The 20,945-nt window shown below is 36.3% G+C and overlaps 1 protein-coding gene across 3 annotated transcripts in view; it reads left to right on the top strand.

Annotated features, from left to right (window-relative positions):
- Positions 1–20,945, top strand: part of AKT3 (AKT serine/threonine kinase 3) — a 144,504-nt gene that overhangs the window by 102,549 nt on the left and 21,010 nt on the right. For all 3 annotated transcript variants that reach the window (XM_052695735.1, XM_052695744.1, XM_052695753.1), the window contains exons 7-10: positions 1,135–1,200; positions 2,257–2,325; positions 10,336–10,458; positions 11,430–11,558. In XM_052695735.1, the coding sequence (XP_052551695.1) occupies positions 1,135–1,200; positions 2,257–2,325; positions 10,336–10,458; positions 11,430–11,558 (387 nt within the window). The remainder of the gene's footprint in view (positions 1–1,134; positions 1,201–2,256; positions 2,326–10,335; positions 10,459–11,429; positions 11,559–20,945) is intronic.

Here is a 20,945-nt window from a genome sequence, read left to right as displayed (position 1 = left end):
ATATTAAAGCATATTCCATCTAAATAAATTTACGTATGTGGTGTTATGGTTGGTGTTTTAGTCACCAGGTTTGTCTTGAGTTCAGTATAATACTCAGCTGATGCTTAGCGCCACGGTCAATGGCAAAAACTAGCAGGGTGCTTCTTGGCTTTTTAGGTCAGGCCCTTGGCAATGTGGGGGCAACACTGGCCATAATCTGTCCCTATGGCCTTGAGCCCTTCATCTAGGCTCATTCCTTGCCTGGAAAGGCAAGAGAGGGCTCTGGAGGGAGAGATAGCTGGCAGGTAGAGGGCAGATGAGCTTTCCCAGGCACTAGTATGCACTGGAGCTGAGTTTCTTTCCATTTGGCATGGGGTTTATGGCAATCCTGTGATTTAGGCTGAGGGACAGGAGAGTGCAACTGTCTTGCTCTGAATTGCTGTGTTTTCTAAACCTGGCTGGAAATGGGGAAGGGCATTCCCTGGCCATCTTTCGACTTGCTTCCAGGAGGCAGGGCAGGCTTGGCCAGAGAAGTGCTTCTCATGTGATTTCTGTAGGATCACACAGAGGTTGAGGAGGGATTTTGCATGGACACTCTTCCATTTTGGCTGAATGGTTTTAAAGAAAAACAAACACCAAGACAATGTTAAAAAAAAGAAAGAAATGCTGTAAAATTAGACTTTGTTCTATGATTGCCTATCAGCTACTAGCTGTGTACCTTTCCTGCAAACTGATTTAATTTCAGCCTGTGTTCATCATTCAGATGATGCACATGAGAGCTTTACATTTCTGATGACTTTGCAGGTCTGATGGCTATATTATGAAAAGACCAAATCCAAGATTATTGTTTTTTCCTGCCCTGCAGTGGTTGTAAACTTTAAGACTTCATTTTAAAGCAATATTTGAAGAAAAATCAAATATGTTAAATTGTATGTTGCTGAATTTTTTATTTTACTTTACATTTTTTTCTAAAAACAAATTAATACTTTTACTGTTTTGGGTTTTTTTTAGTTTCATTCAGTGAGCAAGTTCATTCATTTTTCATGTCTTCAGTGTAGATGTGTGTTTCTGGAAGTATTAACTTTTCCTTGTAATAAACTAACAGCAATTTTGTATCTTAATTAAAACCTACTTCTTGTATTTTTTGCTTCTTAGGATGAAGTGGCTCATACACTTACAGAAAGCAGAGTATTGAAAAACACCAGACATCCTTTTTTAACAGTAAGTATTAGGAACTAAATATTATGTGCCATTAGAGCTTAAATAGGTATTTTCTACATGTTGGGCATTCCAGTATGGACGTAACTTACAGACAAACTTTGAAGTCTTTCTCATGAAGATGTATAATGGTTTTGTACTTATTTAACTATTCAGAAATAAAATTTCTAATAAATTTATAATGCCTAAATGTACTGAAAACACATTTTGACGTAGATTGTAACTGTTCAGAACTTTTTATATATGAACACTTTAAAACGTGATTTACGTATTTATCCCGGAAGTTATTTTTATTAAGAAAACTTCATCTACAGAGATTTCAATAAAATGATGAAATAGCAATTAGTTCAGCAGAAGCAACTCGTGGAGCAACAAAATTTAACCACTGCTATTTCAATGTCTGTCTTCACTTGGTTAATATCTAATAGAAAATTCTGAAAAGAAGAGGAGAATTTTGATATGCATGACAAATTACTTCTGTAGAAGTAACTATTAATCTTGTTCTTTGAGAACGTATTAGAAAATCTTTTCATTGATTTCAAAAGATTGAATTATTGTGAGGAGGGGAAAAATATATTTTTTCCTATTAAAAAAAAAGGAATGCCTAACATGGAAACTTCCTCATGTAGAAAAATTAAACCCTTATAAAGCAAAGGACTTCAGTTTCATTCCTTGGCCAAAATATTCTTGAACTCAAGTCAACAAGTTCTTCAGAAGTTTCTTAGAGTGTAAAGATAAGCAGAAGTAGGCATAATTGTACTCAAGTCATGCAGAGATGTCAGTGCAGGTGTATCTTTATATCTTCCTGATTTAGTAAAACAACTATCTTAAGTTATGTGAGCTGCATTATGATTTTGTTTTACTACGTTTCTTAATTTTAGGCCATATCTGCATCTGCAGATTTTCTTTGATATCTTTTTTTTTTTTCCCAGCAAAATGAAGTCAATATTGAAAAGTTAATCTTCTGGTTAAGAAGATAAAATCAGATTTTGTTAAAGTGCAAGAAACCAAGTTAATACAAATTGATAATTGTTTTGTTTTTGCTGTTTTCTTTGCAAGTCCTTGAAATATTCCTTCCAGACAAAGGATCGTTTGTGTTTTGTGATGGAGTATGTTAATGGAGGAGAGGTAAGTTTAAAAAAGACATTTTGTACTAGTGATAGTAGTGCTGTCACTGGGTTATGCTTTAAAGGGCGTAATTTCTCTCTCTTTCCTTGCTTTCTGTTATTTTTGAACTGTTTGTTGGGTCTTTTTTTTTTTTTTTTTTTTTTTTGCAATTTTTTTTGACTGTTTTGTGGAAAAAAAGAAAAGTTGACCTTTTTAAAAACTATCATGCATTTGTCCATTCTTGAAAAATTAGGCTATTATTTTAAAGATAATTTCATGGTAGAATGACAAGCACAAATCCTTTGTTTTATTGTTTGTTTTTTATTTTCTTCCTTCAAGTACTTATAGCATATTCTGGCACAATATGTTTATAAGCCACTATAAAGAAGCTGAAGTAGTCTTGCTTTTGTCCTAATGTGAAATACGTGGCCTCTACTTTGCTGTAGCCATTGCAAATACCTGGGAGGAAAGAATGGGATGTTTGTATTTTTCTTTACTTCCTTCCTTTTTGCTTGCTGTGCCCTCTGGAAATTTAAACATAGGTGCAAAACTTTTTATAGTGTTGTAAGCCGTTGCTGTCCTCCAGCTGTTCACTGAAGTATGGAGTATAAAAAGCTATACCAGTCAAGTGGAATTAAACATAATTACAGTATAGGAAGAAAGATTTCATCTGCCTTTTGAGGGTCTGTTGCTGTTCAGGCTATACCTTGTTACAGTGTGAACCAGGGGGAGTTTGATACTTTGTATGCTATTTACTGCCTGGTAGCATTAAAGGACTAAGTGTTTTCCCCTTGCTTTTTTGATTAGAAAACAATTTCTACATTGAGGAACTGTTGCAACATGATGTCATGTTTTGCATGATCTTTTGCTATGTTCTGCTACAATAAAACTGTCTTCCATTATAATCTTCATGCTTGATCACCCCAGGGGTCCCTGTTCTGCATTCCCTGCTCTGGCAATTTCTGGGCATAGTCTGAGGCTCATTTTCATTTAACTCATTTATGGTCACCCTATATCACTGCACATGGTGGTACAGGGTTCTCATATAAGAGAATGGCTTAAGTTTGTATCTATTAATCCTACTCAAATAATGAAGCAATTTTGGCTAGTGGAATTGTACACAGAATTTCCTTCAGTGGTAATGCTATTACGGCCTTCTTTTGAATACTCATCTGGCTTATTTGGCTTTAAACTTACATCAGAAATATTAAGTGAGTGCTATTTACAATGAGTTTTAAAAATGATTCCTTCTAAACTAGCTAATTCTTCTGAGTCTTCTCTGTACAGGACCATTTTGTAATCTCATTCTTTGAAGGTATGCATTTAACATCGACCTGCTGTTTATGTTTAGATGCTTGCTTTCTTGAAAGCTGCCTGTGTGAATGCAGAAGAGAGCCCACTAGGAACATTTTTGATTCTTTGATTACAGTTGAAGATGTTCTAATACCCTCTTTTGATTAAGCATATATCTCGCATCTCCTTCTGTGTTTGGTGGTGTGCCTTTGTGGCAACTGCTGCAAACATGTTTCTTGCTCATAACCTGCTTTTGCCCATTGGGATTTGAATATAATGAATGTATGATTGTAATATACTTTGCCAAGAATGGCTTACTTTTTTTCCAGCTGTTGATGCTGTTGTTTGTTACTGTTTCTGGTGTTTCTGATGGTCACCTAGTTCAGTTAAGCTAAGCGCAGATTTTCACCTTAATGGGAAGTAATGCCCTTTATTTGGTGGCAGTTTTCCTTGAAGAAACTCTTTTGATTTATTAAGTGTTTCTCTTTTGTGATCTGAAATGATCAAAATGCCCTTTTTAATAAGAAAATATTTAGTTTTACCAAATTTCCATGTGAATTTCAGACTTAAGTCACTGTCTGCTAAGAAATTCAATTTTGTATTTGTAAAAATAGCCTTGTTAAATCGGAGTAAGTCATACTAGATTTAGCCAACATTTTAGCTGTTCAGAAGCCTATCTCCTATACTGCGCACAGACTTTTGTCTTCTGTTGTTTTCCTCTACTGCTCTCTCTGTGTTTCAGTAGTTTCTAACCATTGAAGATGTTGAATACATAACTTTTAATTGTGTCTTTCCAGTGGGAAATTGTCTGTAACAGTACCATGTTGCTTTTGTTTCTCTCCAGAACTGTGCTAAATTCAGTTGTGTCTCTGTTCAGATTTCCTTTAGATTAAAGTTCACTTCCTAATTAATTGGGCCTTAGTCAATTGCTTGGGAATTTTCTTGGATTATATCTTTCAGGAGTGAGTTACCCAAACAGTCCTCTGAATGAAAGAGTTCTTGAAATTTCTATCAGTATCCTTGACTCTGACCCAGGTGAAAGCAAGATAATGCCACAATGCAGAGTTCTGCTCTATTATAGTAATGAAAAAGATGTAGTCGGTACTACAGGGATCTTCAGTTCCTCTTCTTGTGATTAGGAAGGAAAACAGTAAAAGAAGGAGTTCCTGAATTTCATTCTGGAGGGAAAGAAATTGTATTAAAAATATTCTAAATACGAATCTCTATATCAACTAAAAATCTAGAACCCTGTTAAATTTGGTAACAATTTATCTTAGCATTACATTTCCTGCCTAATATCTAAGCAGTTAGACTCAGTTAAAAAGGCAGGCCTTTATGAAGAGAAAGTAACTGCTTCAATTTTACTGGCCTATGTGTGTGCTTTTTATTACAGTTTACAAAATATAAATGTGCCTAATTTTCTTTTAATTTCACTTTTAAAATAGTATTTTCTGTAGTTATAAAAGCAAGATATTGGAAGATTTTTTAAAGTAGATTATTCAGACAGAAACATTAAGTGCATTTTTTATAATGGCAGCTTTTATAGTACATATTCTGTTACTTAGGGACACAGTCTTTATTATGGACTGAAATGTTAACTTTTTTGTTAGTGTTTAACAGTGTTTATTGATCATAAATTATGCTATAGTATAGTGCATGAATGCTGCTACTGGCATTATGCTGACTTCTTTATATGTCTGTTATGAAGGAATTACATTAAAGTAGCACCAAGACATTGATATTTCATTTTAATGAAAATCTGGCTTTCATCTGGCTTAGTTGAGATGAACAATTCTATTTTATGAATTCTCAGTAACCAACTATATGCAATATTATATGATAAACCGTGTTCTTGATTTTGATTGAAAATAGTAACATTAGTGTAAGTTTTTTAAATGAGTAAAATCATCAGTACTCGTAGACAAGCACCTACTTTAACAAGACTTTCATTTTCCTGCTCCTGTCTTATCAACAGTTTGGGAAAAAAAAAAAAAAAAAAAAAAAAGAGCAGAAGGTTGTATTAATGCTTTTCCTGCTTGTATGGATTTGCCTACTTTTTCTTCTATAATCCGTATTATTTTGAGAACCATGTGATTACAGTAAGTTAGCAGTATGTTATAATATCCTCCTGGCTCCTTACATGCACAGAGTCGTATGAACTATGGTATAAAAAAACCATACTAAGAACGGCTCTGGTGCTGGGAAATATTTTCAGAGTGTGTGTTTCCCATTTTTTATTTCTGGTATTTTGCATTAAAGGATGGAAAGCTACAGGAGTGAAATCTGTCACTCACATTACTCTGCAGAATACACTGATTCAGTTGATAAGTAAGTTGATTAACTTTCATGCTTTGCACTTTCAACATAATTTAAACTTCTATACTTTGTAGCTAACTTAATTGCTAATTATCTGTGTAATAAAGATAAATAAAACAGACATTAAAATTTGTTCAGATGATTGCTTTACACCAGAATTCTGAATCTGTTCTACTTGGCATTTGTTTTCTGCAGCTCTTAGTTCAATTCATTAGGTGAGAGAGGACCAAATGTTTTGGTGTAATTGAACAAGTGCTATTACAGTCTGGAAAAAAAGGATGATTTACAACTTACCTAATGAAAAATAACTGAATATCATTGCGGTCTTTCCTATTTTTATCAGTACTGTGCTTATTTTCCTAAACTCTGCATAACAGAGAGTGTTTTCTTTGGCCTAAAGTTCATACTGTATAGAACAAGGGCCCTATATTTTTCTGGCCATAGAATTTGCTTAGAAGTGCTATATATAAGAAACAGTAAACAAATAGTTTCAATGTCACAGTTGTTGCTGTTCTACCAAAAAAATATAAGGTATGTTTAACTGCAGAGCTGTGCAAACCCAATGTGCAATAGCAAGAGCCAGTCATACGACATTCAACATTAGTAGGTCACTAACGTGTAGGAGTTGAATATATTGATTGTGTAAGGTTGGGTCTTAAATGTATTTAGAATTATTGACTCTGCAGTTGAGTGTGCTTTTATATTTGACTTTTGTTATTATTTGTAAAGATTTTTTCATTATCATCTCCTATTAGGGAAAAAAAAAGCACCATGGCAAAATTGTTGTTCAGTTTCTAAATGCAGACGTGGCAGGAAATTTATAGCTACAATCCTCACTGTAACTATAGCACCGTCATGTATGCCATCATAAAATTATGTGCAAAATGACTTTCTTTGTGCCAAAGCTATTTCTGTTGCAATTGTGACTCTCTCTCCTGTTTAATAACTGCAAATCAATAAATAGTGCAAATGCTGGAAGCTTTTTTATAACCTGCTATCAGATTTCTTCTTTTCCTTCCCAGACATAATAAATCCAGACTTCATGTCAGTTGTGAGTAGAGCCTTGTGGCCTAATTATTCTGAAATAATAAACTAAATGATTAGCTGAAAATTCTGCTGTAACTTTATGGAATTAGATTTTTCTATTACAATTTTCTAATTTGCTGTAGCATCTTTAACATATACCCCATTGTACGAATTTACATTTGACTTGCTTGTCATTGAACACTAGCATATATGGTTTGATAACTGTTCTAGGTAGTAAAGTAGTATGAGGAATGCTTGTGACAAGTAACTGCGTTAAAATGATAATGTTTTACTTACAGAATAGTTCATATTTGCCATCAGACATTCTGCCCACTCTACCAGCTAGGGAAGTGAGGCCCAGATTCCTGCTGTTTCACACATGCTTAGTCACAGCTAGTGGGTGCAGACATCAGGCTGCATGTACGTGTCTTAAAGCGTTTTCTTCAGGGTCTCTGATTCACAGAAGAGTCTACTTTGAACATTTGTTTGCTTATGCCAACAGGTCGTATACCTGGGAAGCAGAGGTTGATCCATCACAGTCTGTAGGAGAGTTTTGACTTTGGTTTTGTATGGTGTACTAGCTGCAGTCTGAGAGTACAGTGGCTGCAGTGGGAACAGCTGTGCAATTCCAGTGAATAAATAGCTCAGGAAGAGTAACTTGGCTCTTCACTCAGGAGGGGAACCCTAACTGACTTCCATCTACTTAAGCTCCTCTTGCTTGAAAATTGTTTCTTTCTGAGCCAAGATAAAGTTGAAAAAACACCGGTTTTGTTTGCTTTTGTTTGTTCTTGTTGTTTTTAAATAAGTAAGGGAAGTGTTTAATTTCCTTATCAATTGCATGTGTTGGCTTCCTGAGGGGATTTGAAGCTTTAATACATTCTAGACACATTGGAATGTGAATTCCAAGGAATTCTGCCTTGAGTTTAGGAGTTCTAGTTGCATGTAACATTAAAATGAACTGACCCAGGGACTCACAATCTCTTGGCAAATCCAGAACAATTGCCTTGTTTTTTAACTATTTTTCAACATAGTCACTACCAATAGCTATGCATTTTGACTAGCAATGAAGAAGAACCTGCATATTGTGCTTATAGAAATGTGCACCGGTGGAGGTGACGCACTGTTTCACAGGTGCTGTAATGGCATCATTGTTAGGAAAATGTTGCTCATGCAGTCTGTCTTTCGTCAGCCCAAAGAGATGGAAGTCAGAAGGCTCCATATCCAGACTATGTAGTGGGTATGGTAGGGCAGAGCAGACAGAACTGACAGTTGTCAGCTAAGTGTCACAATATAGCAGTCAACATTGATGGTTTGTCTAGGATCCAGGAAATACAGGAGGATCACCTCCTTCCTATCACAAAAGACACCGCACAAGACTTTACCTGTGGAGGGCTGCATCTTGAACTTTTTCCTTAATGGGGAATTCACATCACCGCTCCATTGGCTGCCGGTTTGACTTCAGCTTGGAGTGGTGACACAGCATCTCATCACTGGTAATGATGCAGTCACCTTCAGCCTTGTGTTGGTTCAACAGGTCCTGAAACTTGCATACAATGTTTTTTCTGTTCCTGTGTGAGCATTCATGGGACCCAACTGGTGCAAGCTTTGTGATTTTCCACTGTTGACACCATTGTTTCCAATGCACTGAAGCTGATATTCAGCTTGGTATACAGTTCCCTGGTTGTGATCCACTGATTTACACAGATGAGCTGATTAAGATGCTCTTCATTTTGTGGTGCAACAGAATGTGGATTGACTTTCATATTACTGTCACCACCCACCTCCTCCCTGTGCTCACATCCACTGTTTGGTCTCCATGAATGTTCAACAAGCGTCAATGAATGTCAATTGATGCAATTTTTTTTCGCATGGAGGAATTCAATTCTACTCCTGTGTTTCCTACATACTTCTTGTGTCAGATGACAATTTGTCAGACTGCCCCTCTGCTGCCATCTGTTACACAGCTACAAAATGTAGTGGGTTATTGTCAGGAAAGGTCAGTCTCTACTACCATACCTCCAACATCCACCTCTGTCTTCACGGATCAGCATAGTAAAGCAGGAGACATTACTTTCAGAGCAGACCTTATAGACTGAGCTTTCAATTGGATTTTGAAAAGACTATACATTGAAAATAACTACAGCAATATTTGTATTCTTCTTTGCCATCTAAACAGTGTACACTTCCTGAGGGTGAAAAATACATTGTGGTTATGACAGATAAGGCATATGATTGGATTTGGGGTTGTGGTGTCCTTTTTTTTAAAAAAAAAACAAAAAACACACCTGCTTTGCTTTTCTGGAATTCTCAACTGTCTGATATTTTGAGCCTTTAAATTAAAAAGAATATACTCTGTATTTAATGTACAAAATAATAATTTCTGTATTTATGTTTTGTTGATCATTAGCTTTTGTGGTAAACACGAAAGCATTGTAACTTGAAGGATGGTTTGAAGACCTATTTGGCCTTAAGTAGATAACTGAAGCATATTTACTAATATTTATTTAGAGTTTCCCAATCATTCTTAACATAGTAAACAAAGCTATCAATTTAGAGTGACTATACAGCCAAATTCTGCATATGTGTATGTATCTTGCTTTGGTTCTGTGGGTGATATTTTATCTGATAAGATACTGATAATCCTGCAGAACTCTAGCTTCACCGTATTCTTTTTCATTGAAGATGAAATTTTTGGCAATACATAATGATTAATTTTTTCTCTGAAAAATTTCAGATAAACAACTGTCTGTAAATTACTGTTAATAATGAAGTATTGAAAAAGAGATTAAAAAACAAAGAAACTTTGCAAAGAGATAAAGAAAAAGAGAAAAATGCATAGGTTCCTTTTTGTAAGCCCTAAGCAGCTCTCTGTTTGCTTTTTCTAATGACTGTAGTATCATTAGCATTATGAATTTGCTGTTTGTGCAAAATGCCAGCTCACCTGTTCAAAGTCTGCTCAAGAACTGGAAGTCTTTTCAGTGCAAAGAAGGGTTGCTAACTTACTGAAAACGGAAGGTGGAACCAGCCTCTAGGTGTTTTAATGATGTTTCTCAGTGGCTTGAAACAAAAATATGAGGAAGTGGTGGAGGGAGAAGTGCAGAATGCTTCTGCTGCGTACTTTTTTTTTTCCTCTGGTAACTGAAGGTTAAATGAGTAGCAAACAGAATGCCTTAAACAAGATTGGTATATTGATTAAAACGCTGATTTAACAGCTCGCTTTCTCCCTTTGGAAACCTGGAAAAGATAAGCCAGCTGCTGTCTAAGAGTGCTGAGTGTCCACTGAGAGTATACTATCTATCATCACAATATGGTGATGAGAGGTGTTTTATGTTTGTGTTAATTTCCCCCACTAAATCAGTAATTATTACAATCCTGTCCCTGCTGTTTACCCCGCAGCTGTTTTTCCATTTGTCGAGAGAGCGGGTGTTCTCAGAGGACCGCACACGCTTCTATGGTGCAGAAATTGTCTCAGCTCTGGACTATCTGCATTCTGGGAAGATTGTGTACCGTGATCTCAAGGTAAAAAAAAAAGGAAAAAAAAAAAAAAAAGTAATCAGAATTTTTGTTTTTGCAGAGACTGTTGGGACAAACACAAAGTAATTATAAAGTTGCACTCTTTAGAGTTAATGGAGAAAAAGTCTGTGTTCAGTGTGTGTTTGCTGAAGGAACCACTTTGACACGGTAATCCATAGGCACATTGCTCAAAAAAGTGTTCCTTCATGATGCTAGTTGAAGGAGATTTAAACCTCCAATGTTTTTTATTTCTCCCTTTTAGTTGCAACTTAGCTCATATTTCCAGACAAATCTCAAGTAGTTAGTGTCTCCAAATAAGGGAAATGGAGAATTGGGAAAATGTGATGGTATTCTGCGTATTTCACCAAAGAAATATGTTCTTCTGTGTTTTGAAAACATGTTAAATAGTTTAGCATACCTAAATAGAAGAATTTCAGCCTTAATTTTTTGTCTTTCGTATACTGGGAAAAATAGATACTGCTGGAATGCAGTTTGTCTTAGATTGGCTTTTGTGTCTTAGATTGGCAGTTGTGTTACCAGCTGTATTGCCTGAAGCTCCTTTTAAGTTGTGCTGAAGATACTCTGTGATGCAGTGTGGGCATATTCTTTGGAAAATAGTCCTGCTTTCAACGGGAACTTCTTCAAACTTACATGGGAGGAAACCCAAATTTCTATGATGAGATCATTTTGTGAAAAGCCCAAATTTTTTACATTGTCACTTTATTTGTGTGTAGCTGTGGAGCAGGAACTGAAGAGAAGAAAAATGTGGTAGGCAAGTTTTGCATGAGGCAAAAGAATTGATAGCAGAATCTGTTTTTAATAACATGGAATACTGTGACATATTGCAGATACATGCAGTAGTCTGGTCGAGGAATGATACAGCACAGTTTTTTGTTAAAATTTAAAAAATTGATCTAGTGCAGCAGCCTATCTTGTTCAGAAGTACTAAGGGAATGTTTTTTTTCCTCAACACACAGTTAGAAAATCTAATGTTGGATAAAGATGGGCATATAAAGATTACAGATTTTGGACTTTGCAAAGAAGGAATCACAGATGCAGCAACTATGAAAACATTCTGTGGTACTCCAGAATACCTGGCACCGGAGGTATGATCTAGAATATACTCTTGTAACGTGGTATAAAATGTTGATTTTTCATTTAATTTTAGACTGCAGTGTTTGTGTGATGAACACTGTTCGTTGTGGTTAAGAATTGACAGTCTGCCTCATTAATACTAAACAGTTATAGTTTAGAATTCTGTATGCTACTGGTCTTGCTTTTTAGTGATTCTATGTATAATGATGCTATGCTTTTTAGTGTTTAATAACACCTTTAACATGTGTTTTCCTTCTCATGTTTGCCTTTCTCTGATAAAGCTTTTATCTTTCAATAATTTCTTCAGAAGTAATCTTCAGTCTCTCTGTCACTTGGAACATGCGATTCTACTTAACTGAGATGTGTAACTAAATTTGTGTAGTTTTCCTGGACAGGAGGGAGAAACCGAGTTTGCTGGGTTTTATCTGAACTCTCCAGATGCAGGGAGTTGAAATTTTAGACGTTTCTTCTAAGCCATTGAGTATACCAACCTCAGAACTGGCTGAGGTAGGCAGCAAGAACCAGCTTTCTTCTGAATAAATGTATGTTGAAATGCTACCCCAGAATATTCAGCTCTGTCCTTACAGGTAGCCACTGATCAGTGTCATCTTGAGAACTACCAAAAAGATGGACATAAGAATGTTGTTTTGGTTTCCTTCACAACTCTGATTTGGCCACTGTGGAATCTACTGTGTAAACTCAAGTAGAGGATATCAGTGAGGACTGATATTGGAGAAAATCTGTCATGGACTCTTACAGAGAGAAAGAGAGAAAAAAAATAAAAAAATAAAAAAATAGAAAGCCAGGGAAGTACACTCAACATTGGGTTTTTGTCCTCTTTGGCTTCAGTCAGCAGTACTGGCTGTGCTGCCTCTCCCCCACTGTTCCCAAATGCAACTCTGATACTAACATGAGAGGGAGCATTATTTCTTACTGGAAGGATCCTGCATTACCCTGTATTTCCATTTTTGCCTGTATTCGGGGATCATGAATTGATACATTAACACACACTTGATACTGAGACAACTTTCAGACAACTGAAAGGACTTCACAATATCACAGAATCACAGAATCCCAGTGGTGGGAAGAGTCTTCAAGAGATCATCGAGTCCAACTTCCCTGCCAAAGCAGATACCCCACAGTAGGTCATGCAGGTAGGCATCCAGGCTGGTCTTGAATATCTCCATAGATGGAGATTCCACCATCTCTCTGGGCGACCTGCTCCACTGCTCCATCACCCTTACTGTAAAGAAGTTAATGTGCATGTTAGTATGGAACTTCCCGTGTTCAAGTTTTATGTCCTTCAGCCCTGCTTTTCTTTCCAAGACATACATCAAAAGATCCTCCACCTCTTGCAGTTGTTCAATACCACCAGCAAAATTCTGTTCAAATTGTTTTTTGAAGAAGAATGTGCATTAGTTTAGAGGAAGGAGATAAAGAGGCTCTGATTCAGCATGGCTCTTCACCCTCCTACCTTCTTGGGAGTATTGAATTCTGAGCAGCATGAGCAGCAGCAAGCCCTGAAGCCTCTTTAAGCAAGCTGGTTAGATTGTCTTTAATTTCTCATTCTGATCCTTACAATTAAGGGATTTCTAAGAAACTGGTAGACATCACCTTCAGGGTACTGGTAGCTGTGAGATGTGGAGATGGTCAGGTTTGAGTGTTTGAGACTTCTGAGTTTGACATTTTTTCTGTGTTTACTGCAGGGGCACTCAGCATTTACCTGCATTTAAGGATTTCTGAGCTATTCTTAGCCAATTTGGAATTTAAGGCTGCTTAGATGATGTTGCTCTTTTGCCTGTTTGGCTTGGTACACTGGCCATTTTTCTTGTGTTCTGTACTCGGAATCTGTTGCAGCCATAAAAGAGCACAAAGGATGATACCATCAACTCTGCACAGACTGCAGTTGCCGTTGCCACCTCTTACTCTCTTGTTGTCTTCTTGTCAGCAGTCCTGAAAACATTCTAAGTTGCAGATACCCTGTTTAGTTGCTTTCATCTACTTCTCAATATAACAGTTTTGGAAACATTACTTCTCTTCCACCAAATTTGGCAGTGGGTCGTCCCGGGTTTTAGACACCTTCCACAAGTTACTTGATCCAATTTGCCTTTCTGTTCTCTAGCTGTCCCACCCTTCTTCACCTCCCATTATGAGTATTTTTGGAGAACTTACAATGTATAAACTTATCTGGAGTGAAACTGACTCTTCATTAACCCTGGCACAGAACTCATTCCCTTTTAGCTCAGAGATAAAGGTTTTAGAGCCAGCAACCTAGACAAAATTTAAGTTACTGAGATAGCAAGAGAAGACTTCACGTATTTATCTACAAGTTCTAATTTGAAAGGATTGTGTTAGTAGTAGATGAATGCTATTAGGAAAAAAATACCCAACCTTTCCTCTGTTACAGTAGTGTTTGATCACATGAAACCATTGTGTCTATTTTCATACCTGGGACAGCTGACTGACAGGGAAACAGGGTGCTCCAGTGTTTTCATGTGTTTGTGACAGGGAACTCACTTCATGTAGTTCAGATCACAGAAGCCATTAGCAGAGTGCAAAGACTAATGGACTTTTGTCTAACTGCAGATCATGAGAACTTAATGTTACAGCTGGACTTCAATCATTTTACCATTGCTTTCCTAAACAGTATCACATGCTTAATGAATAAACAGAGAAAACTGAGAAAGTGCTTGTACTTGTAAATACACAAGTGAGATATTTAAAGGCAGTTTGAATTTTGATAGTTTGCAGCACATTGTGAGGGATCACAGACATACTCATAAAGATACACATCACTATAATCTGCTTTCTTTAGCAGAATATTTAAGAAATGAAGCTACTTGGGCAAAGAAATAAAATTTCCTTTAGCTCAGATTATATATTTATGAAGGTAATTTCTTGTATGACATTACACTTTTCTGACTCTGCATTTCAGTTCAAGTCCTTATGAGATGGCATTTCTTCAAGAAGAGTAGTCTTTTATTTAAAAACATCACTGCAAGGCCACTGCAATAGCATTTACACAATTTACAGCCACTGATGGCAATAAATAAAACCAGAATGGATTCATAACTTTGTTGATAGGTGTGAGAAAATTTGCACGTTTTATAATTTACCAGTGCAGATGAAAGAAATGCAATGCTATATGTTACACAATGCTTGTTTAGCCTTTTTTTTTCTTTCTCTTTTTTAAGTCTTACTTGTGAAAAGGAGAGTGAGAGAGATCATCTGTAATTATTTCCCCGAGATTAACCAAACAAAAGGTCAAAGTCTTTTTGTTTAGAAGTAACCATTCTTCCTTCATACTTCACTAAATTTCTTATTTATACCTCTTTGGAGGGCTGAGGCTTTGATGTGTGAATGACCTAAAATCTAGAACTTGGCTGTTGGAGGTCAGTGGCTGAATTTCAGCAAGGGAGAAGCATGGTGCCTGTACAGCTGGCACCGTCCAAGGCTGATTTGTCACAGCAAGAAACTTTTCCCATGCGCTACAGGAACTGAACTTGAATTTTTCTAGAATGTTGTAGTGCATATAGGTTATAAAATGCTGTAGTAGAGGCAGCTATACATTTAGCTATACGTTGGTGCAGCTGTGCATTTATTTCATTCTTATAGTGCTTGCTTCTATTGGCTCTGGATATTTACCAAAGGTAGTCTGATTAATTTTTGGGCTGAGAATGTGGTGGTCTGCCACATAACTTGTCTGATATGAGTTGAATCTAATGTATATAGGCACGGAGGGAACCACTAGGAAATAATTTATAAGGGTAGGATGAAAATCAGTGTTTTAATTTTTTGCAGGCATTATAGGAGAGCAGTGTTTTAAAGGGAGACTTCAATGCAGGTAAAAGTAGCAATAAGAATGTTACTGAGGAGTTCCTTCAGGCATGGGGAAAAGCATGAAGGTGCTTGTTTGCAGGGAATCTGATGACACGAGAGGGCTGGGTCCTCTGGGTGGACATGCTGTGCAACAGAAAAAATGAAGTTGTGTAGGTAATATAGTCAAAGCCAGTTGGTTTTGGTTTTTTTTTTTTTTTTGTTTTGTGTTTGTTTTTTAATTGAAAGGAAAGCAAAGCTGAGCTGAACAAAAGACAATTGTGTTATTTTGTTAATTTTCCTTTAACAGAAAGTAATAAAGTGTTTTGCGGAGATGAAAGGCAGTCAAAATTGATGACTGAATTAATATAGAGAGGAGCAAGGTGCAAAGTTGTTGCTTTAGGAACATAGAGGTTCTGAAGGATGGAATTGTTTTTGTTATGGCTTGTGCCTGTTTATCTCCTTTTCCTTCACATTTTATTTAAATTTGAAGATAACTGAGGCACCTGAGTGATTCGCTTTTTGAAATTCTATACGGCTTTTATATGTGATAGGTATGCACCTTTGTTTTCCAGGGCTAGAACTATTGGATAGTACAGGTTAATAGGGAAGAAGAGAATGTGGGGAAAGTGGGGTAAAATAGCTGTTAAGATGTTGCTAGATGACAACCACATTCGCAAGGCTGTAAGAACAGTAGGAACTGTAAGAGTTGGAACAATACTGCTAGGAGAAACAGTGAAAAAGAGACTTTATTTTGTCCTCTGTCTTCCATCATTCTCTACAGAACAAGTTCTCATTTGTATTTGGTTGCTTCTGGTGAACAGCCTTCTGATCGGTGGCATTTTGGCTTTATCTGAGGCAGGGGATGATTTCACTTGCTATTGGGATTCTTTTTATTCTCTTCATTTCTCTTGATTCTTTTTTCAAGAGAGGACAGAGAGACAGTACACCAAGTTGTCTATATTAGTCAAATGTATTTTAAGACTTGAAGCCTGTGGTGCTATCTCTAACAGCACAAAAAAAAAAAAAGTCATGTATGAAATTTTTGTAGAGTCAAGTTAATGTGTATTTGGAGGCTGGGAGGTACGTATGTTTCTCTAGCTTCATACCTTTTTTGGTTCTTTTTATATTAAAGCTTAATTAGGAAGGACATTTACAAGCAGAAATGGATGGTGTGCTGAAGTGTGATATAGCTCTAGAAATGGACACCTCCACCCTCTGGCTGTTGTGCCTCAATAGCAATTTTCAATTACTTTGCACCTAGAAGCAGTATCTGCTGTGTGGCAAAGAATGGATTACATTTCCATGCATTTCTACTCTCGTTTGAGTTTCTTGCTTGTAATTATGGGAGTCCTTTATTCCCTGTCCTCTGGCAGGGTAGAGTGAAGACACAGGCTGTGACTGTCCAGAAGCAGCTTCTTGTAGCATCTTATCCTATGCCTCAGGCAACATTGTGCAGACAGACTCAGTCAAGATGGATGTGTGAACTCGTGTGGATATATTTCTGGGTTTTGCTCCTGTCTTTGAATATAATCTTTGTAGTGCTGAGCTAATTATGTAGTCTCAGTTTTACTGTTAGAGTACCTGATCAACTTTCCAACTGTAAAACAGTTTGAAAATCAAATGTAGCTTACAAGACCCAACAAAATTAGAAGTGTTAAGTACGTTTTGGCAGTTCACTTTTATTATGCCCAGTCCTCAAATGTACCAGCAGACAATCATCTGAATGTTAGTTATTTTTCACATGCTTATGTGATCACACAAAAAGTACATGCTAAAAAGAAGCAGATGGTGACAGATGGGGAAGGTTGAATAAGGTGGTTTTGGAAACCTAGAAAAATGCACTTCTGCAATAGTGTAAAAATAAAAATTCTTTGATCGCCAAGTTAGAATGAACAAAATAGAGTACTCCTCCATCTACCCCCCCTAACAAAAATGGCAAAAAACCCTACCACAACACCCTTAAAATCTGTGGTAGAAAGAAAAGGAACCTATGAGTATTCAATGTAAATTTAGGTAAGTATATTGTACAGGGTTGTTTTGTCTAAGGATGGAACATAAATTTTTATCAGCCCGAGACTTGAAAAGGTGGAATTTATGTTTTGTCTGATTTTTAAAACAATGTATTCAAATTAACTGTTTTCCATACTCAAGAGAGTGCTGTTGGAAGAGTTGTTCTGTAACATCATGTATTTGTAGTGTTGTATGTATGTAAGCATGTAATAATTTTCTTGGGGATAGCTGTACAACTACAGCTAATTTGTAACGGGCAGAATTACCTCTTTATCATACAGACAGGTATAAAACTGAGAAAGTAGAGAAGATATAATCAACAACAATTAAAAAAAAAATCATTGTTTTCTGTGTGGATCACACAAGGACCTACCATCAGCATGAAGGCTGAAGATTTGTTTATTGCCTTTCATTAGTTTAATGGGGTTTTATCATAAATATCTGTCTTGCAGAAGGAGGTTCTTCTAAAAATATTTCTGTTAAGATGTATTTTACTCCATAAATTAAAAAGTATTTGATAAATATTTTCATTGCCATTTTCTACCAATGCTGAAGCCATAAATATTTATTTTGATGTTTGTTTTCATCTATAGCATGAGGCACTGCTTCATAGAGGCGGGGAGCACCTTACTTTTGTTGTAAGCTTTTGCTGAAAACACCAAACTCTCAACTTCTCATAACCAGTACTCCTTTTCCTTAACATACGTTTAGTTCACTTAGTACCAAAACACTGTAGTTATGTTGTTGTATTCTGCTTCACTAATTTTCTTCCGGCTTCAAAAGGATAGTTCAAGTTTATTTACTCTCTGTTTACCAAGATACTTCATGCATAATGTGCTTCTTATTAGAGACACAATAGAATTTATTCTACCTGTGGAAACGTGATTCAGTGTTGGTGTGTGCTCTTGAATAGCTGTCTGTTGTATATTTGGCTATGTTTTATTTCTGGGTGAAGACCGGTGGGGAGTGGGAGGAGAAAGAGCATGTATGCCTGAAAATATTTTCTCTTCTGATTTGCGTGGCTTTTACAATAAGGCATTTTCTCCGTACAGTAGAATCCCAAATAATTTTTATGTTGAAAGAAAATGGACATTTTTTTTTTTTTTATTTTGAGATGCTGGTACCTCAAATGTGACCTTTTTTTCTCATTGGTTATCGCTTAATACATTCTAGTGTGCCACAGTGTCATCTTACACGCCTAAGTCATCAAAAACCTAGTGATTTCAGTTGGAGCGTTTTTGTCAGCTTGGCATTGCCAGCAGAGCCCTGGGGTGAACGTGATGGAATGTGGACAAGGGAAGGTATCCAGAGCATTTGCAATCAGCAGCATCAGAATCAAAAATGGGGGTATGAAAGCATCGCTTAGTTATGCATATGGACGAGCTGCTGCAGCAACAGATAAATTAGCACAAGAGGTGGACGTTCTCCTGAAACCAGATAACCAGTGACGTACCATGAATTTGAATTTTTGTGCAATCTGGTTAATCTCACCAGGTACAAAAGCTAATTGTCCACACGCACTATCAGGCTTCTCAAGGGGAAAGACGTAACAAATATGCAAAAATAATAAAACAAACAGAGGATTAGAAAGCAGAGTAGCTCAGCATTTGCTAAAAATAAACCATTTTTCTGGTATTCAAACCAGAACTGTAAAGCAGAGTGCAGTTTTCTGATAAAAAACACATTCTTGTTTAAAGCAAGAAAGTATGGCGATTCTTATAAAGACTCTCAATAGTGCACTTGACATTTTTTTCAATAATTTTCATTTAATCAATACAAACATTATTTCTATCTCAGCATAAGCCTTCAGTTTTTCTGAGAGCAATGAACAATAAACAAAAGCTGAATAAATCCTGTTTACTGTGGGTAAAAAATCAAAATGCTTTCATCAAGAATGACAAGCAACCAGAAAAAAATTATCACAATATTGTCATTATTCATTATTTCTTACATCTTGCATTTTATGTTAATGCATATTGTGGAGTGCACTGCCAGTACAGTGGTAATGGAGATATGAGGACGTCTGCAGATTCTCTTATGATGGTTCCTAAATGTGTATCATATTTGGCAAACATACCTTTATGTAGGAAGAATTTTTTAACATTTAGGATAAATGTCTGTTTCTGTAAAGAAATGTTTATAACCTTAGTTTGTTAGTGTTAGGCCATAAACTTTGCTTCAGTGCCTACCGCAATCAATAGAAAGTTTCAGCAAATATACTTTTCAACTTTTGTTGAATATGTGGATGAATATTTCTTAGCAGACCAACAGCTGTAGCAATAAAAATGCGTGAAGGGTTACCAGAAATGCTTAGGTAACATACAATTCACCTGAACCGTAAACTTAATTAAAAACAGGTTTTTCCCCTTGAATTAACAGTACATTGGTGTATCCAAGTTCTCAGTTTTCTATCACAACATAGGTGTGCAGACAGTTTGTTTAGATGTTTAAATATTTTCCCATCTGTTCTGACAAAATTATTGATTGAGTAAGCTATTTATTTTTAATGTCCTATCGTAGAGCCTGTATACAGTATATTAAAAGTAATCAAAACTAGATCAAAAATGGTACTGGTTTTCCAGTGAGTCACCTTGGTTATCTAGCACAAAGTACCTGATAGTTATGATAGTGTTATTTTAAAGATAAAACCCAATATTGACAGCCATTTGTAGAAGATCAACAGTGAATTGTACTAAGCCTTTCATTCACACAGTTATTCCTGTGTTTGTCTACATTTTTAGAGTCCAGAAGTTACAGCAATGAATTAACTGTTAGTGATCTGTGGGAAGTATATTTCCTGTCTGTGTGAATTTCTGCTTTGCAAACAAAAACCTTCCAGAGGACATCATCACATATATTTTGTTTCAAGAAAATTCAGAAAAATTGAATTAAGAGGTTTTCTATGTTCAGTCTGTGGCCAGGGCAGTCATGCCTTGTGCAGTGTTATGCGATTATTGACATATCAGAGAATCCTGGTTTCACCCAAGTAAAGAGGAAATACATGATTGACTTCAGATGGTCATAGGTTTCACCTATTATGTAGACTGCTACCCTTCAAAAGATTTTCACAGAATCATGTAAAAGCATGGCTTATGCTTGTGTCAGATTTGACTTCTTTGATTGTTTGTTGCCTTAGTTTCTGCCCCAGTACTGTAAATAAAAGTTTGCAGATGCATCTCAAGTTGCAGCAGCAGAGAAAACTTTTGACTCCAGCTACTGAAGATGTAAAGAGAATATATTCTTTTTTTCTAAGTTTTACCATTAATTAATTGGGCATGCAACTGTATGGATTGTGTATTACTGCAGGTTACTGTTTTAGCTTATAACATATGGATGAGAGATGTTCTTTGTTGCCTTCTGAGCACAATATAAATGAAATTTCTAAAGTAAAGAAATAGTTTTCCCTTAGCTGAAACTACAGTGTTGCCCAGTACCTCTGAAACATCCATGAAAGCTCAGAGGTGTCTGCATGTGCCTGGAAGCAGATGCATGACTAATGTTTCTTGGTTGTTAGAAAGTCTGTATGCTACTTAACATCTTGAGTTTTTATCTAAAACTAGAAATATACA

This window comes from Tympanuchus pallidicinctus, unplaced genomic scaffold (genome assembly GCF_026119805.1).
Source record: "Tympanuchus pallidicinctus isolate F22 unplaced genomic scaffold, pur_lepc_1.0 scaffold1, whole genome shotgun sequence".
Lineage (NCBI taxonomy): Eukaryota > Metazoa > Chordata > Aves > Galliformes > Phasianidae > Tympanuchus > Tympanuchus pallidicinctus.
The sequence above is the reverse complement of the archived record's forward strand: the minus strand, read 5'-3'. Positions and strand labels throughout refer to the sequence as shown.